Below are 17,783 nucleotides of genomic sequence, written 5' to 3'. Positions count from 1 at the left end.
ATTTATTCCTCTGCTTAACAAGGAAGGAGGCCCAATATAGACTCCTACAGTGCAAGAAAAAAAAGGGGGGCCTTAGCTCATGGCGAGACTAATACACATTTAGTCTCACCAAGGACAATGTCAGTGTGAACACAGCTTATGTGCTTGCCATGCACCTTACAGAAAGGAGTCCCAGCTGCTGCAGCTCAACAATGAATCAGGAACACACCCAGAAGTCAGGCGGGGTTGGATTTTTGGATTTTTTCTTTTAATGGATTAATAGAAAGTAAAAAACCTGCTTGCCCTCCTCATATTTTTAATTTTTTTTTAACTTTATCAAATAGCTTCTGTTGGACCTTATAGATATATACAGCTCAGACAGACAACCAAAGAAAATGTCATTGTTACTTGCTGTTTCCATATATATCCAAATCAATCTTTAAACTGGTTTAAAACTGTTCAAGGGCTTCTCTCCTTGAATAGCATCGGAGTCCTTACAGCAATACTGTGTAATTCTCAAATGTGCTTTGTTTTATAGCCACAGAAGATATAAACCAGACTAGAATGTGGCCTTAGAATCAATGTTTATTGTGTGGGTCCTACATAAAGATATTAAATATATCTGATGCATGATATGAGAGCAAATAGTAAATGTAAAATAGAAGATTGCTTCAGTACCCAATCAAAATAGTATCCAGAGCTACCAGAAAGAAAAAAAGCTAGGTTGAAAAGAAATTTTGCAAGCACAAAAGCTATCTTGCACAAAGAGCCAAATGCAGCATGTGTGCTTCTAAATCTCATCCTATTTTCAGGAATTTAATCATGGATAAGCCTTTTGCTGCCACCTGTACAGAAATCAATGCACAGAGTACTTCAGGGCAGTGAAAATAAGTAGGATACCAAACAGCTGAACTCACAGACATGAATCAAACTAGAGATCCAAACTTTTCCGCAATAAAAGTTTCATCCATGCTCATTCTTGCAGATGCAAGTTTAATTCTTGTTTAGTAACATTCATTTTTAGGTGAAATATTATTTCAACTTTGGCCTCTCATTTACCCAGTATAGAAACTACACAAGCATAAGTGGCAGGTGTCGGAAAACAAACCTGTGGTAGAACCACGCAGCTGTTTCCAGAGCTCTGGAGAGACTGCTAGTGCACTGAGGGTGCTCACAGCCCTCTTATGCTGAGATCACAAACTTTTTCTCTGTGAAAAGTAGTTCTCCTGCCTCAGAGGCATGCCAGAGCAGAGTCCTGGAGGACCACTGACATCTGGTGGCCACTTCACTCTAAAGAAGACAAAGTCATATATATTTAATTTTACTGTGACTTGATCAAATTACATTTTACAGGTGGTCTGACAGAAATACATGCCAGGGAAGCATTAAGTTACAGGTCTTACTCTGTCTTTATTAACTTAGTGGAATTTGATAGCTACAAGTAAATGCAGATGAACTGCAATACACAAACAACAAACTCAGTTAAGCTGCCAGTACATTAATAGTATTGTTGGATTAAACCCACTCTAGAGATAATAAATCTTTTCCAAATAGAGCACATTTAATTCAACAAGTTCTTGAGAACCACTGGATCATGAAATAGAATTATATAAAACTATCTTTTTTACAAATAAAAAAGCACATTGTCTCCTAGGTAAGATGTTTCTTATTACTGAAAAGGAGTAATGAGATTTAGGTCTACTTTTGCTAGACAACTAGCACAATATTAATTAATAAGCAGGAGTATCCAATAATTTTATCCATATTGATATGTGTAGATGGTGAGCCTGCCCAGCCAGATACTGCCTCAGTTCTCTCCAGCAAACTTGAGATGATCTTCTTGACACTTAAATGCAATTGTGCAGAGAGACCACACCCACCAGCACTGGACCTAAAATGTACTTAGGCCTGTTAGCACTGATTTTTGATAGGCAAACACTTAAAGCTATGCTTTCTTTGTGGCATCTATGTACAACTTGTAAACAAAACTCGGAGGCTTTCAAACATTCATCAAGCATACAAAAGTTTTATGAAACTGTCATGAGAATTTTCAGCCCTTCCCAAATGCTTTTTTGATGCAAAATGATTAAAAGTCTACCTTCAGGTAAATGTACATTTCTTATTGAAATGGGAGCTCAGTTCAAAACTAATAAAACTCACAGCATCTATTGAGTAAGAAGGAAGTAATCAAATTGTTTTTCTACACCTTTCCTCCATGCTACAATAGGGCAGTTTTGCAAAAAATCAGCAGTACAAATTGTCTCAAAACTTTCTGTATTTTTCACTTACCATCAACATGACCCCATCCATAAGTAAACAGATTGCTAAATTACAGCTTTACCTTCAATCTAGGCTACCTAACCAGACTGATAAATAGTGAACTATTTTTAATTACTTATACAAAAAGGCATTGCTTTGCGTATGTTTTCTAGTTGGCTGTGGCACGTTGTGGGCAAGCATTTTATACAGACATGTGCAATTGCTAATGCTGCCAAAAAGTGTGCAAAAAATAGCCAGTGCTCAGAGTGAAACACGGTACACAGGACACTCACATGGAGGCAACCGTATCAAGCCACCCCAAAGAAAGCAGCAAATGTGCACCAAGAGTGTTTGATTTGATTATGCCAGAATTTGAGGTTGAGCCCAAAAGGCTTTCAAAGGACAAGTGTCAGGGGTTTTGCTTCCATTTGTATTTCAGCAAAATTGTAGTATCTGTTGTCCAGTGATGCCTCTGGAGAATTTCTCTTGCATGGCACACAAAACCACTGATGTTCTTACCTGCTTCAGGTCTTTTCCTGAACTGCTGCATGAACATACACTGACAAAAGTGGCTTTACAAGATTATTTTTAACACATTCCTAAAGGTCCAACTGCAAATTAGCAGACAATAATCAGTACAGAGAAACTTGGTCCTGTACACAACAGGCACAATGTTCCAATTAAATCTTACTCTGAGCATTTAAAGTAAGAGCTATTTTCAGTATTTTAACAATGCTGGTTTCTTTACAATAATGCATTTCATCTACAGTGAAAAGCTGTCACATTGCTGCATATCTATTAAATAACAGCATTTTAATTAGGTCAGCTACTGGGTATAGGAGACAATAACCACTTTAACAAAGCACTGTCACAGTTATAGGCTCTTGGCTGAAAAGTACGTCTCTTCTTTCCTTTGTCATCCTCCCAACAAATATTTTTGAAAAATATCTCAGCATTGCCAACCCAATTAAACAGCAGCAGGAGATGATTACTCTGTGGCAATGTTCTAATTTGCAGACATAATCGTTCTTCTACATTTATATTTATTGAAGATATTTTCCTGGGGGCAGAGATGCCCTCCACTCACCACCAGGGACAGAGAAAGTCTAAAAATAGTTTTGCCTGGTTCTAATCGATAGCACCATGTTGGCAAATCTCTTCCGAAGACAGAGGAAAGCAAGGTAACCCAGCCCTGCCAGCATGCTGACCAGCAGGGTGGAGCCAAGAACCCTGGGAGCCCTCTTCTTGGCCACACGGAATGCTGTTGGCAGGACAGCTGAGATTAATATATTGTTGACGTGTCCCAAAACTTTGTAAAATGCTTTTCTCTTCACGACACGCTCATAATAAGCTTCCAAGTTGGGCCGCTTTCCATTTCCCCAGTTTCTTCTTGCTAATCCCAGAAACTTCAGGCGATGTAATGTGACAGCAAGTGACACATCTGCCAGACTGAAGAAATCACCACAGAGCCAAGGCTGATTTCCATCTTCTAAGCAGAGATAAAACATAAAGCATTAGGAACTAATGGAATATAAGCACATTTAGTTTAGTTGCTACTTCAAAGTAGCATCTAATAAAGAGCAACGACACTTCAGCTAAAATATTACTTTAATCAATAAATATTTTACTAATTCCTGTCCACTCTTTGCACAATCTTGTAAAGTCTTAGGCTCAGCAGCCTGACCTACATTTGTTAAGGAAAAAAAAAGATCCACATTCCAGGTTCATAAATCAAAACCCACAGTAAACACTTATTTTGCTCAACTAGATTTCTCAAATCTGGATTAAATTAAACAGGATTGGAAAGGAGGAAAGCAGTTTAGCTTTTACTGAAAAGCTACCACTTGTCTGAAGAATTTATCTTGCCTGTGTCACTCAGCTCAATGGCATTCACTCAAGAACTAACTCCAGCTAGCTTGTTGGAGGCTTTCAAGTCAAAAAGAAATGGATCAGATGACTGACTTGCACCAAACATATCAGCTCATTGAGATGACAGAATCTGTCTACCTGACCCTCTTTTGTGTCTCTTTGACCCCAAATCATGGGGGTTTTACACTGAGATGTTTGAGAAATGACTAATATTCATACTGCTCACCACTAGTCAGGAGCACAGATGGAGACCCCAGGTACCCTCTCCAGTCAAAGGAAAGAGGTGAATCTTCCTGGGATGGCTCAGAGCAGGCACTGCCAGGCAGCATCACACTTCACTGTCAGTGATCTGAACCACCACCACCTGAAAGGGCTCACATGTACTGACTATACCAAGAGCTTTTGAAACCCAGGATATGAAACTTGATAGCCAGCACAGCTATCATAGCTGCCAGCAAAGTACTCTGCTCTAGCCTAGATCTCAAATAGAGAGGACTATGCTGTTCCTGTCTCATTTGTAGCTTTTGCAGTTCGTCCCACACAGCAGGCATGGAAAAATGCTGGCATGAACACTCAGCAGCACCTCTCTGGAAACAGAGAAATTTTGCAATCTCCTTTCCAACACATTTTCCACTAGAGAAAAGCAACAGCTTGGCACAAAGTTGGTACCAGTCCATTTTGACTGGTTACACAGGTCTGGAAGAAAGGCCTCTGTAGAAAAGGAGCGTATCCTAGGTTGCTGAAAGGATACCTGGGAATTCATCCAGTGCATTAAATAAGATGATGGAAAAGACCAACAAATCTATCCTGCGTGAAAGAAAGATGCCTGCAGTGGCAGCAGTAGCAGTTGAGGGATTCAAGAAATTGCAAGAGAAGCAGGATCTCTGAGTTTTACTAGAATGTGGAGAAGTACAGACCACAAACCTCCAAAGTGGGACTACCTCAGACAAAATTCCAAGAGGCAATAGTCCCATGTTTCACAAAATCCAGCAATCCCAGAAGCTTTCATAAGCTCATCAATACTGCACCAGTTGACTCCTTGGAAAGGCTACTTAGCAGAGAAAGGAAAGGGCTTGCTGGAAATGGTGGCAGACATAGTTTGCTGAACAAAATCCTTCCATCCTTTATGAGTTAAAATATTTTCTGTGACTCTTTCACTGTTGAGTCAGTAGAAAATTTAATCTGGATTTTCAACTGCTGGTTCAAACCTACAGTTGTCATAGCAATCAGTAGTTATTACAACAGCTATTTATAGAGCCAAATGCAAAAAGTTATTGATTTGAGCAGATGCAGTTGATATTGACTGATGCTTCATGCAGTTTCCAGTGAAGTCAGGGGAAGGACTCCTACTAGCACCACTAGGAGTTGAACCACACTGAGAAAAAGAAGAAGGCTAATCCCATTTAAACAGAATTTAGGATGCTGACATGGTTAAGTGCCTGTGGGTATAGATCAGGGGGAAGGTCAGCATTGCAGATGTCCTTGCAGGAGTGTGTTACAGACCTGCTAGCCACCATGAAGAGGCAGATGATGCACTCTACAGGAGGCTGGCAGAAGTCTCTCAATTTCCAGCCCTTGTACTTGTGGGGACTTCAGCCTGCCAGATGCCAGCTGAAAATACAACATAGTGGAGAGGGGGCAGTCTAGGTGATTCCTGGAGTGTGTGGAGGAAAACTTACTCTCAACTGGAGAAGAACTCATGGGTGATGTGGTGGTCAGTGGCCATCTTGGGCCACAGTAACCATGAAATGATGGAGTTTTCAGTTCTGGGTGAAGTAAGGAAAGGCACCAGCAGAACTGCCACCTTGGATCTCTGCCAGGCAGACTTTGGACTGCTTAGGAGTTTGATTGACAGAGTTCCTTGGGAGTCAGTTCTGAAAGGCAAAGTCGTACAGGAAGGACAGGCAAGATTTAAGGAGGAATTCTTAACGGTACAGCAACAGATTGTCCTCATATGCTCTCAGGGACAAAGACCAGTGTGGGTAAACAGGGAGCTTAGGCTGGAACTCAGGGTAAAAAGGACTGTGTCTCACCTGTGGAAGGAAGGGGATAACTACAAGGATGCCATGAGATTATGCAGGAGAAAATCAGAAAGCCAAACGAACTTAATTTGGCACTGCAGTTAAAGACAACAAAAACAGTTTCAGTAAATACACTGGCAGCAAAAGGAGGGCTAAGGATTCTCAACCCTTTGCTGGATGAAAGGGAAAACATAATAGGGATAAGGAAAAGGCTGAAGTACTTAATGCCTTCTTTGTCACAGTCTTTAACATTAAAACCCATGGTCCTCAGGCTTTCCAGCTCCCAGAGCTGGAAGTTGTTGACTGGGACCTGAGTGAAACACCTACAACCCAGGAGAAAATGGTTAGCAACCTGTCATGTCATTTAGATATTCAGAAGTCTATGGGTCAAGATGGGATGTGCCCAAGAGTAAGACAAGAGCTGCCAAAACCTTGCCAATTATTTCAATCATTTACCAGCAATTCTGGTTAACCACAGAAATCTCTGTTGCCTGGAAATTAGCAAATGTCATACCCATCTACAAGAATGGTCAAGACCCAGGAAACTGCAGACCTGTCATCCAGACCTTGGTACTGGGAAACATCATGGAGCAGATTGTCCTGAGTGTCACTACATGGCATGTGCAAGACAACCAGGGGAACAGGCCCAGCCAGCATGAGTTTACAAAGGCAGGTCTTGTTTGGCCAACCTGACCTCCTTCCATGACCAGTGACATGTTTACTGGATGAGGGAAAGGCTGTGCATGTTATCTAAATAAAGATTTTGACCTGTCTCCCAGAGCATTCTCCTGGGCAAACTGGCTTGGGTGGGTGCATTCTTCATTGACTGAAAAACTGGCTGGATGTCCAAGGCCCAGGGAGTGGTGGTAAATGGAGTGACATCCAGTTGGTGGCTGGTCACTGGTGGAGTTCCCCAGGGCTCTGTATTTGGGCCAGAACTTTCTAACAGAATGAGAGGAAATGGCCCTAAGTTGAGCCAGAAGAGGTTCAGATTAGATATTAGAAATGTTTTTCACTGAGAGTGGTCAGGCATTGGAATATGTTGCCCAGGGCAGCAGACAGCAGGATATGGTTAGGTGTGGTTATGATGGTGCTGGGTTGACAGTCAGACTAGATCATCTTGAAAGTCTCTTGCAACATTGATGATTCTATGATTGTGTGAATAATTTGACTTTCATTTGGGTGGAAGCAGGTAAACAGGACTTCTTTCCAAGAGGGTGAGAGAAGAGGGTTGCCTAATGATTAAAGCAATTATTCAGATTGCTTATTCTGCATATACCACAAATATCAGCAGAGTATCTGCCCAAGATTATAATAAACCTGTGTTAGACATTAGGGTTGTGATCATTATAGTGAACTGAAGCCTACACCTATAACATCAACATTCTGTAGTAAATTTTTTTCTGATTTTGTTGATAAAAATACTAAAAAAATGTACAGCTAATTATACTAATTTTCCTGAAAATGTGATCAAGCACTCTCATGAGACAGTGAGAACTCACTGACTGAAACAGAAAAGTAAGCTAGTATTTAAAACAGTATTGATCCCTTCTGTGATGTATAGATAAATGCATACTAAAAGTATCAAATCCAACACATTAAAAATTGCTTTATAATGGTGCTGTCAACAAGTTTACCCAGTATCCTCAAACAGAAATATTAACAGGATTTAGCAAAAAAAATTCCTTACCTGGTGTTTCCTCATTTCGCCGCTGCAATTCAGTCTCAACCTGATCCAAAACTTTTTCCAGTTCATCCAATATTTTCTTTAGGTATTTTATATTATCATGATCCAGCAGTTTAGACTAAATAAACATACAGGTTAGTGTTTAATCATTGTACAGAGTTTATACTTTTATCAGAGAAGCTTATATTTAGGATAATACACAGTGTTTGTTCATAAACTGTGATCATTTTCTCCACATAGTCAGATGGATACTACATGGATGCTGGTGACAATTCAGAAAACAGAAGAAAACTTTAGAGATACCAGATATTAAGGTTTGCCTACCCCTGCAGGGTGCGCAACAGCCCAACACCAGCACTGATGTGTACTTACCTTTGAAGTCAGTGGGACCAGTCCAGTACTTCAGCACACACTTGAAGTGTGTAGCTGATCTGAGGACAGACTGTTTCATGCCTTGAAGGGTTAAACCACTGCATGACATTACTGGTAATGACAAGTGAAACAAATGTTTATATTATGACCAAAAAATCTAACACTAACAAGCTCATAATAAAGGGGCCCATACAAAGGGGTTTCTTACCTTAAGGCGCTTCTGTTTTGCTATATAGGCATCTTGAAGGTCTGGATTTTCTTCTGCAAGTTTCTTCAATTCTGATTCTGTGTTACTTATTTGGCCTAATTTAAAAATATTTTAAAAAAGAAGAAAAAAAAACCACAAAGGCAGACAAAAAAAGGAATGACAAATATTAGATATCCAAACATACTCATAATTCAATCCACAGGAACTGATCGATAGCCTGTGTACAAATATCATACCAAGGAAATCGGAAGTGCTGCTTCAATACAGCAACTACACTAGGTTGGGATTTAAATACATCACATTTTGGAAAACTTGAATGCTTTTTAAACTGACCCACCACACCTTCAGCTCATCAGTTGTGACAGAGCTGGTAGGCCCACACTGAGATTTCTTGTCACTGTAGGCCATAGGCATAATTTCACAGCAAAAGCCTAAATGCCACTGAATATGGAGCCAAGGTGTTTTCATTTAGCTAAAACCTGATGCCAGAGTCTGTGATCCTTTTGGAAATGTTCTTCAAGAACTGCCTGCATGTCCTAGAAGAACATGATTTAAAGAAGGAATGATGTGAAAAATTTAAGTTAATTTTACTGATTTCTACTATGCGTGTATAGCCTTTTCCTTAAAATGGGGCTTTACTTGAAAATGCCATACTCATAAACCAAAAATACCAAAAGACAGTGATTTATAAATCTTCTAAAAATAAGTATTTCTAATCACAAACCGAGAACAAAAGAATAATTATAGAGCATGAATCACCTCTCACTTGTACTTGATAATAAAGTTTAGTTACAATTAAGTCTAATAAATTAAACTGATAAAAATTCTTTCTAGAGAATAACAAACTCACTTTTTTATATTCATTTCAACATGACTGTGAAAGCCATCCTTCAATACAGTGTATGAAGAAATTGAAGGATGTACTCATACAACTAAAATTTTACATATGCATTTAATTACTTACTTGGATTTGGTATGCATGAACATAATACACAACCGGCTCATGCCTTATTATATCTAGCAGTCTGAAAATAAAGGTGTTTCAAGCTGAAAATGAAACCATCTCCAACCAGGAGAAGTTTGCACATGGAAAGGAATTGTTAAGAAACATCTACAGGCTTTTCAAAAAAATGTTTCAAATCAAAAAATTAGGCTATGCTTTAAGCATGAAAAGATAAGAAAATATCCCAAGTTAGATAAGCAATAATCTTAGCTCTGCCAGTATGGACATGTGCAAACTGAGAACAATTTACATGAACTAGAAGCTTGAGAAGAATACATACAGCAAGAAAAGCAGAGGACAATGTTGTAAAGTGAACTGTAATAAAAGCACTGATTATTACCATGTGAAAACAGAAAAACTACCCATAATGCCTATGAGTAAAGCACAATTGTTCAATAAACAGTTAGCATCCACATTTGGGGAAAAAAAAAAAATTAAAACCACCAAACGAGACAATGCACTGATTAAGAGAATAATTCATGTTCTTGGACAAGGGGAAGTGGCTTTAAACTGAAGGAAGTAGATTTAGATTAGATATGAAGGTGAAATTCTTTCCTGTGAGGGTGGTGAGGCACTGGAACAGATTGCCCAGAGAAACTGTGGACTCCCTATCCCTGGAAGTGTCCAAGGCCAGGCTGGATGGGGCTTGGAACAGGCTGATCTAGAGGAAGATGTTGAAACTGGGTGATCTTTAAGGTCCCTTCCAACCTAGGCCATTCTATGATTTCATGATCCTGTGATTCTATGTTACTTCAGGAACATCAACCATGCAACAATATGGAAAATGAACTGCCTGCCTTCACTTGTAACAACATAATAGTGTGTTACCAGAAATTTTAAGGAAGAGGATAAGACATTTTGTTGGAAATATTATTTCACAAGCTAACACAATATTACTATTTATGATATCATGGACTTACTAATAGTATAGATGTATTACATTTCAAAGACTCTGCAGTATTTGACGTTGTTCTACAGAGCATTCTAAAGCATCATACAAAAAAAAAAGAATCAACACTATATAAACCACTGATGTTGACAAAAAAAAATCAGAGATCCCAGAATGTAATAGTAAACAGGGAATCATCATCCAGCCATGCTGTCAGGAGTTGATACTTGTCCTGGAACTACTTAGTCTTTTGTAATACATTGAAGGAAGCATAAAGGTACCAATTAAAAGGTAGCTGTGGTACAAAAAATTATCTCCACAGACACCTCAAAAACAACATTTCCTCTTTCCCATTTCCAAATCCCAACAGAATACACAATCAATAAAAAGTATATGCACAAATCGTCAAGGACTGCAACTGAAATAAACTGTGCTCGGTATTTTGTATTTAAGGTGGACTTAAGGAAGAAGATGACTGTAATGCAGCAACCTACTAAGTCAGAGACATTCAGAGCTACACCAGTACATACTACGGATTCTGCTGGTAGCATAGGCTGGAATCATGGAGTCCACTGTTAACTCAGGGTGCAGGATGCAGCCATGTGTGTAGGCATCCATAGGCAAGGAATCTAAAAGCTCCCTGTAGTGCTGCACCCTTGGATAATACATGCTCCCCTCTTCTGGCATTAATCTTGGTACTTCCTCTGCAAAACAAAGTTAAAAAGAAAGTTAAGAAAAGAAGAATCATCTAATTGACCAAAGTTCATTCAGTCATGACCAGCTGGGACAGGTGACACAGCCACAGGTAAGAAATCTTCACTTGTTCCCCAGCATAACTCAGTGGTGTGATTGCAGCACAGAGAAATGTATATTTGTAGCTCATTTTAAATGTTTTATAATTCAATTATAAATGGATGCAAATGCAGCAACCCACACAAACATGTATTTAAGAGGCTTTCAAATCAGAAAACCACACTCAGCTCTGTTATGTACATCTAGGAATGCATGACCATGACATTCAACCCTATAATGCTCTCACAGCTGGGGACAGCTGAGATTGCAGGAAATTGTTATGGCTGAAATGTTACTGCTCCTGCAATGGTGTAAAAATTACAGCACAGGAATCCTGCACAAAGCGTGGCTGGAAGTATTCCTGCACATCAATGAGTTTTACCCTATCCTTGATCTACCTAGGCCCCAACTCCTTTTTTGACTAAAAGACAGCCCAAATCATGTCCACTCAACATTGAAGTTTTCTTCATGCCTCAGAAATCGCAGTGCTAAATCCCTGGAATACAAAATGCTGCCATCTTCACACCTATCAAAAAAACAGCTCTTCATTTCCTTCAAAAATTGAGGCAGGTTTCTTTGTTGGTGTTTGGTTTTTTGAGGTTTTTTAACAGTACAGGCACAAAGAACTTCAAAACCCTGCACATTATCACTTCGGAGGCTTCTCTTCCTGCTCTTTTACCTCTTAATTCCATTTTGTCACACCAGGGTCAGTGCAGCATGGTGCTGCTGCCATTTCTGGCCTCTCCATCCTTCCTGAAGGGCTAAGGAGGACAGTGGTAGGTTTTACTTATAAAGCTTCACTCATGAAGGTGCTGGAAAGCCTTCAGCTCATTTTAGAGGAACATGTTTTCAACCCAAACTGCTAGCTATTAAGAGAGCCTGTTTACTTGTGAGACTATAAACATATTCTGCCCCGAACGGAGAGTCCTGCAGTGACACAGAGCTGCCCCCAGCATTGCTGCAGCCTCCGGGGTGAGGGGAAGAGCCACACACTGAAATGCCCGTGGGATTACCATCTACAAACGTCGCTTCAAGGTAATCAATAATCTGTGTTGCCTCACAAATGACGTTTTCCCCATGGATCAGGACGGGTACTTCTCCAGAGGAGCTCAAGCGCATGAACCACGGCTCATTGTGCTCGCTCAGGGGCAGGTTCACATCGCGCTCTTCGCATTTCAGCGCCTTCTCGGCTATTGCCAGCCGCACCTGGAACGGCACCACCGGGGTCACCCGGGCAGCACGCCCGCCCGGGCGGCATCCCCGCCCGGCCCGCATCCCCGCCCGGCCCGCATCCCCGTCCGGCCAGCATCCCTGCCCGGACAGCATCCCCGCCCGGCCGGCATCCCTGCCCGGGCACCATCCCTGCCCGGACAGCATCCCCGCCCGGCCGGCATCCCTGCCCGGGCACCGTCCCTGCCCGGACAGCATCCCTGCCCGGGCACCATCCCTGCCCGGCCAGCATCCCTGCCCGGGCACCATCCCTGCCCGGGCACCATCCCCGCCCGGCCAGCATCCCCGCCCGGGCACCATCCCTGCCCGGGCACCATCCCCGCCCGGCCGCTCTCCAGCCCCGCCTCGGCGCACCCACGGCCGCCCCCCTCCATCCTCCATCCTCCATCTCTCCATCCCTCCATCCCCCACCCCTCCATCCTCCACCCCTCCCGCCCCGGGGCCACGGCGGGCGCGCAGGGGCTATGGGCACGGCGGGAAGCGGCGATCCAGGGCCCGGCTCCCTCGCCCACCCCTCACCTTCTGCGAAGAGAAGGACTGCGTCCAGTGGTACAGCACCAGCGGCGCCATGCCCGGCTCGGCTCGGCTCGGCCCGGCTGGGCCCGGCTCGGCCCACGGCGCCAGGCGGGGCAGGAGGCAGCGCGGAGCGGCGGCCGTGCCCGCCCCACGCCGATCCGCTCTTGGAAATTACCCGAAGGGGATGCCCGGGGGATGCGGGGGACAGCCCTCACTGCTCGAAGGACAGCCCTTCCGAAGGGGAAACCGCCTGCAAAGCCGTCTGCAGCATCCCCTAAGGAAGCGCAGGAAGATGGATGCGCAAGTAGGGAAGGTCACATGGCAGGATTTAGCCTTTTATATTTATTTGGGTTTGTTTTGTTTTGTTTTTCTTTTGGTTTTTTGTTGTTTGTTTTTTTTTTTTAACCAGTGCTTCCAGTATGAATTTCAGCATTTCAACATCGGCAACACGTGCCTGAGGAAAAAAAATTAAAAAAAAAAAAATAAAAATTACCGTAAATCATCCTGAATTGAACCCCGCGGGCAAAATGAGTCTATTGCAAAATGAGTCATAGCAAGAAGGAACAAAGCTTTTTAATAACTTCTTTTGCTTCCAGATGTGTTCTTTCAATCTAAAGAGAGAAAGTTTCTTAATTATTTTTTTCCTAGACAAAATTAGAAAATCTAACCATTTTGCAGGGTTTTTTTTATTTTCCCTGTGTGAAGCAAGGTCCTTTCTGAAAAGCATTTGATAACAAACAATGGCTTACATCATCAGGAAATGCCTCCTCTGTATCTTACACTGGAGATAGTTTAGAAATGCAATTGCTGATAGTACCATTAGACACTACCAGCAACAGCAGGCTGCTCCAGGTAAGCCTGATAACTCAGTCCCACGTGCCATTTCTATATAAGAGATGAACCTCATGATGAGTATCTTAGAGACCTGAAAATAGTATATTGAGAGCTGTAACACAATAACAAGAACATCAAGGGAAATTTTTACTAATGTCAAGCAAAGGAATGGATTTAAGTCACTGAGACAAGGTATTGGACAAATCTTATAAATAAAAAGGAAAGAAACAAAAAGCCCTGTGCTGATCATGGGAGTGGGCACAAGGGCAGGCCCATACCTTCCTCAGAGACCACTCCCTACTCCCTGCTCACAAGCCAAAATAATCTCTTCAGAAGGTCATTCATGGTGAGAGGCTTCTCACAAATCCCAGCTGATAACAATCTGTTACTGATGGTAAATCCCACATTTGGGGGAATTTAATTGTTATTCTTCAAAAAGTTAGAGAATGTGCTTAGAACTGACACCAAGAATGCAGTTGATGGCATTATGGCTGGATTAACTTCTCTTTAAGATACATGTCTAAGGTAAGAGTGATGGAATATCCTTTCATGCACAAGGGCTTTAACCTGTGACTCACCAATACATGGGAATTCTCACAGATCCCTGCCTAGGCTGCTGTACAGCTGTTCCTCACTGCTAGATCTTACAGTAACTCAAGGGGAAAAACTGGGGAACTGGGTTTTTTTTAAATTTACATGAACTAGGTTTTGCTTTTTTTTTCCCTTCATTTTGCCTTTAAATCAAAATGTTGTGTAGTCATTTTGTCAATTACCATATAGACCACTACCCTGCTTCTCTTAGTACAGCTAATTAATTTCATACCACACATGGACTACTGTGTTTGAGTTACATTGTGTTACCTGGTTTAAAGGTCTAGAAAGGCAAGGAAATGTATCTATCTTATAACACAATAAAGAAAGAAGGACTGAGCAGCTGCAATCATATACAGGTGATCCTTCTTCCTAACCTAGTCACTCATATTGCTATGAAATACAGGAAGGATACTGACCAGCTGGAGCGGGTCCAGAGGGACAGATGATTAGGGGGATGGAGCACCTCTCCTATGAGGAAATGGTAGAAGGATTAGGATTGTTCTCCCTGGAACAAAGAAGGCTCACAGCTTGCCAAATTGTGGCCTTCAGTACCTGAAGGGAGCCTACAGAAAAGACTAAGAGGGACTTTTTACAAAAGCATGTAGTGACAGGACAAGGGGGAATGGCTTCAAACCGAAAAGAGCGTAGGTTTAGGATAAGATTCTTTACTGTGAGGGTGGTGAGGCACTGGAATAGGTTGCCCAGAGAAGCTGGGAACTCTCCATCCCAAGAAATGTTAAGGCCAGATTGGAAGTGGCTCTGAACAACCTGGTCTAGTGAAGGTGTCCCTGCCCACGGCAGAGGTGTTGGAAGTGGATGATCTTTAAGGTCCCTTCCACCCTAAGCCATTCTATGATTCCCTGATAAATCCCACCCGATGTCCATGTTAATAGTCCTGGTTCCGCTGAAGGAGGGGGTGCCGGCGGCTGGGATCCCTCCAGCCCGACACGGCTGTTCCCACGGCTGACCACACGAGGCCTCCCTTTTCCAAAACACGGCGCATAGAACCTTCCTTCTTCCAGAGATGAAGAAAAAGGGACGAATGATTCCTTTCTCTTCAGAACCAGCACCTATCCATCCACCTATGTTTGCCCCTCCACCTTCTCATACCCACAGAAAAGCAAGCAAAAGGGCCAGATCATGAAAAAGCTCACCACAACCTGGAACACCTTGTTCCACAGGCATTTACTCAAGGCTTTACCCAAGTGAAAGAAGAGTCTCCTTAAGGCATGTTTAATTTGTGCCATAAATACACTAGCAGCACAAATGCAAATCTGACTGGCATCTTGGCAGCTTGTGGCTTCAAGCAGACCCCTAGCTCTGTGTGATAAATAATTTTTCCTACCACACTGATGTTCTTGCCCTGTTTCTCTGCATGGCCTCTCTTGGGCCTTTTTTAGCATCCTATACATGTTTACAAAAATATATGTATATATGCATGCCCCTCTACAAGTTTTTTTAATGCGCATATTTTTACATCATGGAAATAAACTAACATTTACAGCTAATGCTAAAAATAAAGAGCATTTTGATAAACAGTTATATAAAATGGGTGAAAGATCTGGAAATCAGTATTCTGGTAATCAGTTTTCTTCTTTACTTCACCTTTCACTCCATGTTATTAACAGGAAACACATAGGTCAGATGTGTCATTAAAGTAATATTTATGCAAGTTAAAAAACAACTTTTTTTTTTTCTTATCAGATCAATTCATTATGCATATTGAAACCCAAATGTATTAGACTACAGGAGGGAAAAAAAAAATCTTTTTTATTTTTCCTTTTCTATGCAGCCAGAGCCATTATAGCTGAAAATTAGCTGGATTCTGTTTATGAATCATTAGCAGATGCATTGGTTCTGTTCCAAACGCAGAACCAGCCTAATTGACAGTGTTGCAGGAGTTAATACTCGTTGGGAAAGTAAGGGCAGGTTCTGTTCTGGACCTTCTGTCATCAGTGGTTATTGAACTAAATTCCACTGGCAGATGCTGCTTTACTGGTGGTGATATGAGTCGAAACAACATAGCACTGAACTCAGGTACACAGCTGAGACTTAATACTGGCACAAGAATGCACAAGAACTTTCTTTAACATGACTGAAAAATTAGATATGCAACTCTTTAGAAAGAGTGAGAGCAGCATTATGTCTTGATAGTCACAGCTGAGACTATCTGTGCCCTAACTTAACTGTATATAAAACCATAGAGCGATGGCAATTGTAGATAGCTGATTCATGTTCTCAGGAAATATAATTTGTCAGTTACCATTTTACATCCAACAAAATCAACTTATAATAGAATTTATTTAGTCACTTTCAAAGTTACTTAACACATCATATTAGGTTTTTTTTAGGGATTTCACCACAAAATTCTGCCAAATTTTCCCTAAATATATAGTATTCCTGTTCCATGCAGGAGTTTCGTATGTAAATGCTTCAGAAATACTGTTTAATAATTAATTTTTATATAACATTTTTAGAATTTTTATAGTAAGCCTATTTCAAAAGAGTTATTAGTGATTTTGATGTAACAAATATATTAATTGTTCTAATGATATATAAATCTCAACAGTTTTGATTATTGCAATGAATTTTCCTGAAGTATTAGGCTTTTAATGCACACACAGAAAGAGATTTAATATATTTTCATAAGGTGAAAAAAATGCAGATTCTTAGACTTAAACCTTAAAATCTAGGTATTAACATTAAAGATGTATTGAGTCTATCCCTTCTCAAGCTTTTATGTAAACAGCATCTTTACTATAAATTCTAACATATCAGCCAAATTCAAACAATTTAAAACTTTTTTTTATACTTGCCCATGTTTGTTGTCTCCGTGCACATGTGTAATATGCTGGCTCACAAAATTGGATCATTACCAAGCTTTTAGGAACAATTCTGTGTCATCACTTCACATGTTTCTTCTTCCCTCACACTAATTTAGATGAGTAACCCAAAACAGTGAAAACCTTGTACTCCTGTGCATACCATCCAGGTGTTGATTTTTATTCTGGTTTTAATCTAACAGTGATGACATTTTGTTTGCACAGCACTGTCTGGCACAGTGGCTTTTGGCTGCCCATTAAAATTCACATATTACCAGAACACAAACAATGAATATAAGAAATATTCCAGCTTCCAGCTATTATTGCCTGTGGCCAAACCCAGAGTGCACAACTTTGACCTTGTAAAATAGATTGGACAGATGCTGAAGCAAAGTCCACCAAAGTTAGAGAGGTGATTTGTACTTGCTTCAGTGGGTCCTGTACCAGCTCTTAGAACAGTTCAAATTCTATTACACTGTAAAATATAAATATTCAGTAACTGGATGATACCCAAAGACAGAAAACCTTAAGAAAATCTAAGGAGTTAAATACAATTTTGTACAATATCATTTGAAGTCTTGTGGTATTTTCCATTTTTTGACTGGAAAACATTTTTTAAAATCTTTCCTGAAAAATTATAGAAATCAGATTCTTTCCATACCTTAAACAAACCCAAACTTTAATAATTTTCAAAAATTTCTAAAAAAA

General features: G+C 40.9%; 1 protein-coding gene across 1 annotated transcript; it reads right to left on the bottom strand.

The window, feature by feature from the left end:
* Positions 1 to 1,369: 1,369 nt before the first annotated feature.
* Positions 1,370 to 13,108, bottom strand: GDAP1 (ganglioside induced differentiation associated protein 1). The gene is made up of 6 exons (XM_036403560.2): positions 12,829 to 13,108; positions 12,093 to 12,285; positions 10,818 to 10,991; positions 8,396 to 8,490; positions 7,819 to 7,933; positions 1,370 to 3,727 (listed from the first exon to the last, which is right to left on the bottom strand). The coding sequence occupies exons 1-6, from the start codon at positions 12,877 to 12,879 to the stop codon at positions 3,345 to 3,347; spliced, it is 1,011 nt and encodes a 336-aa protein (XP_036259453.1). The 5' UTR covers positions 12,880 to 13,108; the 3' UTR covers positions 1,370 to 3,344.
* Between the last annotated feature and the right edge of the window lie 4,675 nt (positions 13,109 to 17,783).

This window comes from Molothrus ater, chromosome 1 (assembly GCF_012460135.2).
Source record: "Molothrus ater isolate BHLD 08-10-18 breed brown headed cowbird chromosome 1, BPBGC_Mater_1.1, whole genome shotgun sequence".
NCBI classification, from domain to species: Eukaryota; Metazoa; Chordata; class Aves; order Passeriformes; family Icteridae; genus Molothrus; species Molothrus ater.
The sequence above is the reverse complement of the archived record's forward strand: the minus strand, read 5'-3'. Positions and strand labels throughout refer to the sequence as shown.

What these genes read in the sequence shown, in the direction of transcription:
- GDAP1 (XM_036403560.2), bottom strand. Translation starts at nt 12,879, where the DNA reads ATGGCGCCGCTGGTGCTGTACCACTGGACGCAGTCCTTCTCTTCGCAG. An exon ending in TGAAGCGACGTTTGTAGATG is followed by an intron (nt 10,992 to 12,092) that starts GTAATCCCACGG and finishes TTTGTTTTGCAG; the next exon opens with AGGAAGTACCAAGATTAATG. An exon ending in TGCTACCAGCAGAATCCGTA is followed by an intron (nt 8,491 to 10,817) that starts GTATGTACTGGT and finishes TTTTTAAATTAG; the next exon opens with GCCAAATAAGTAACACAGAA.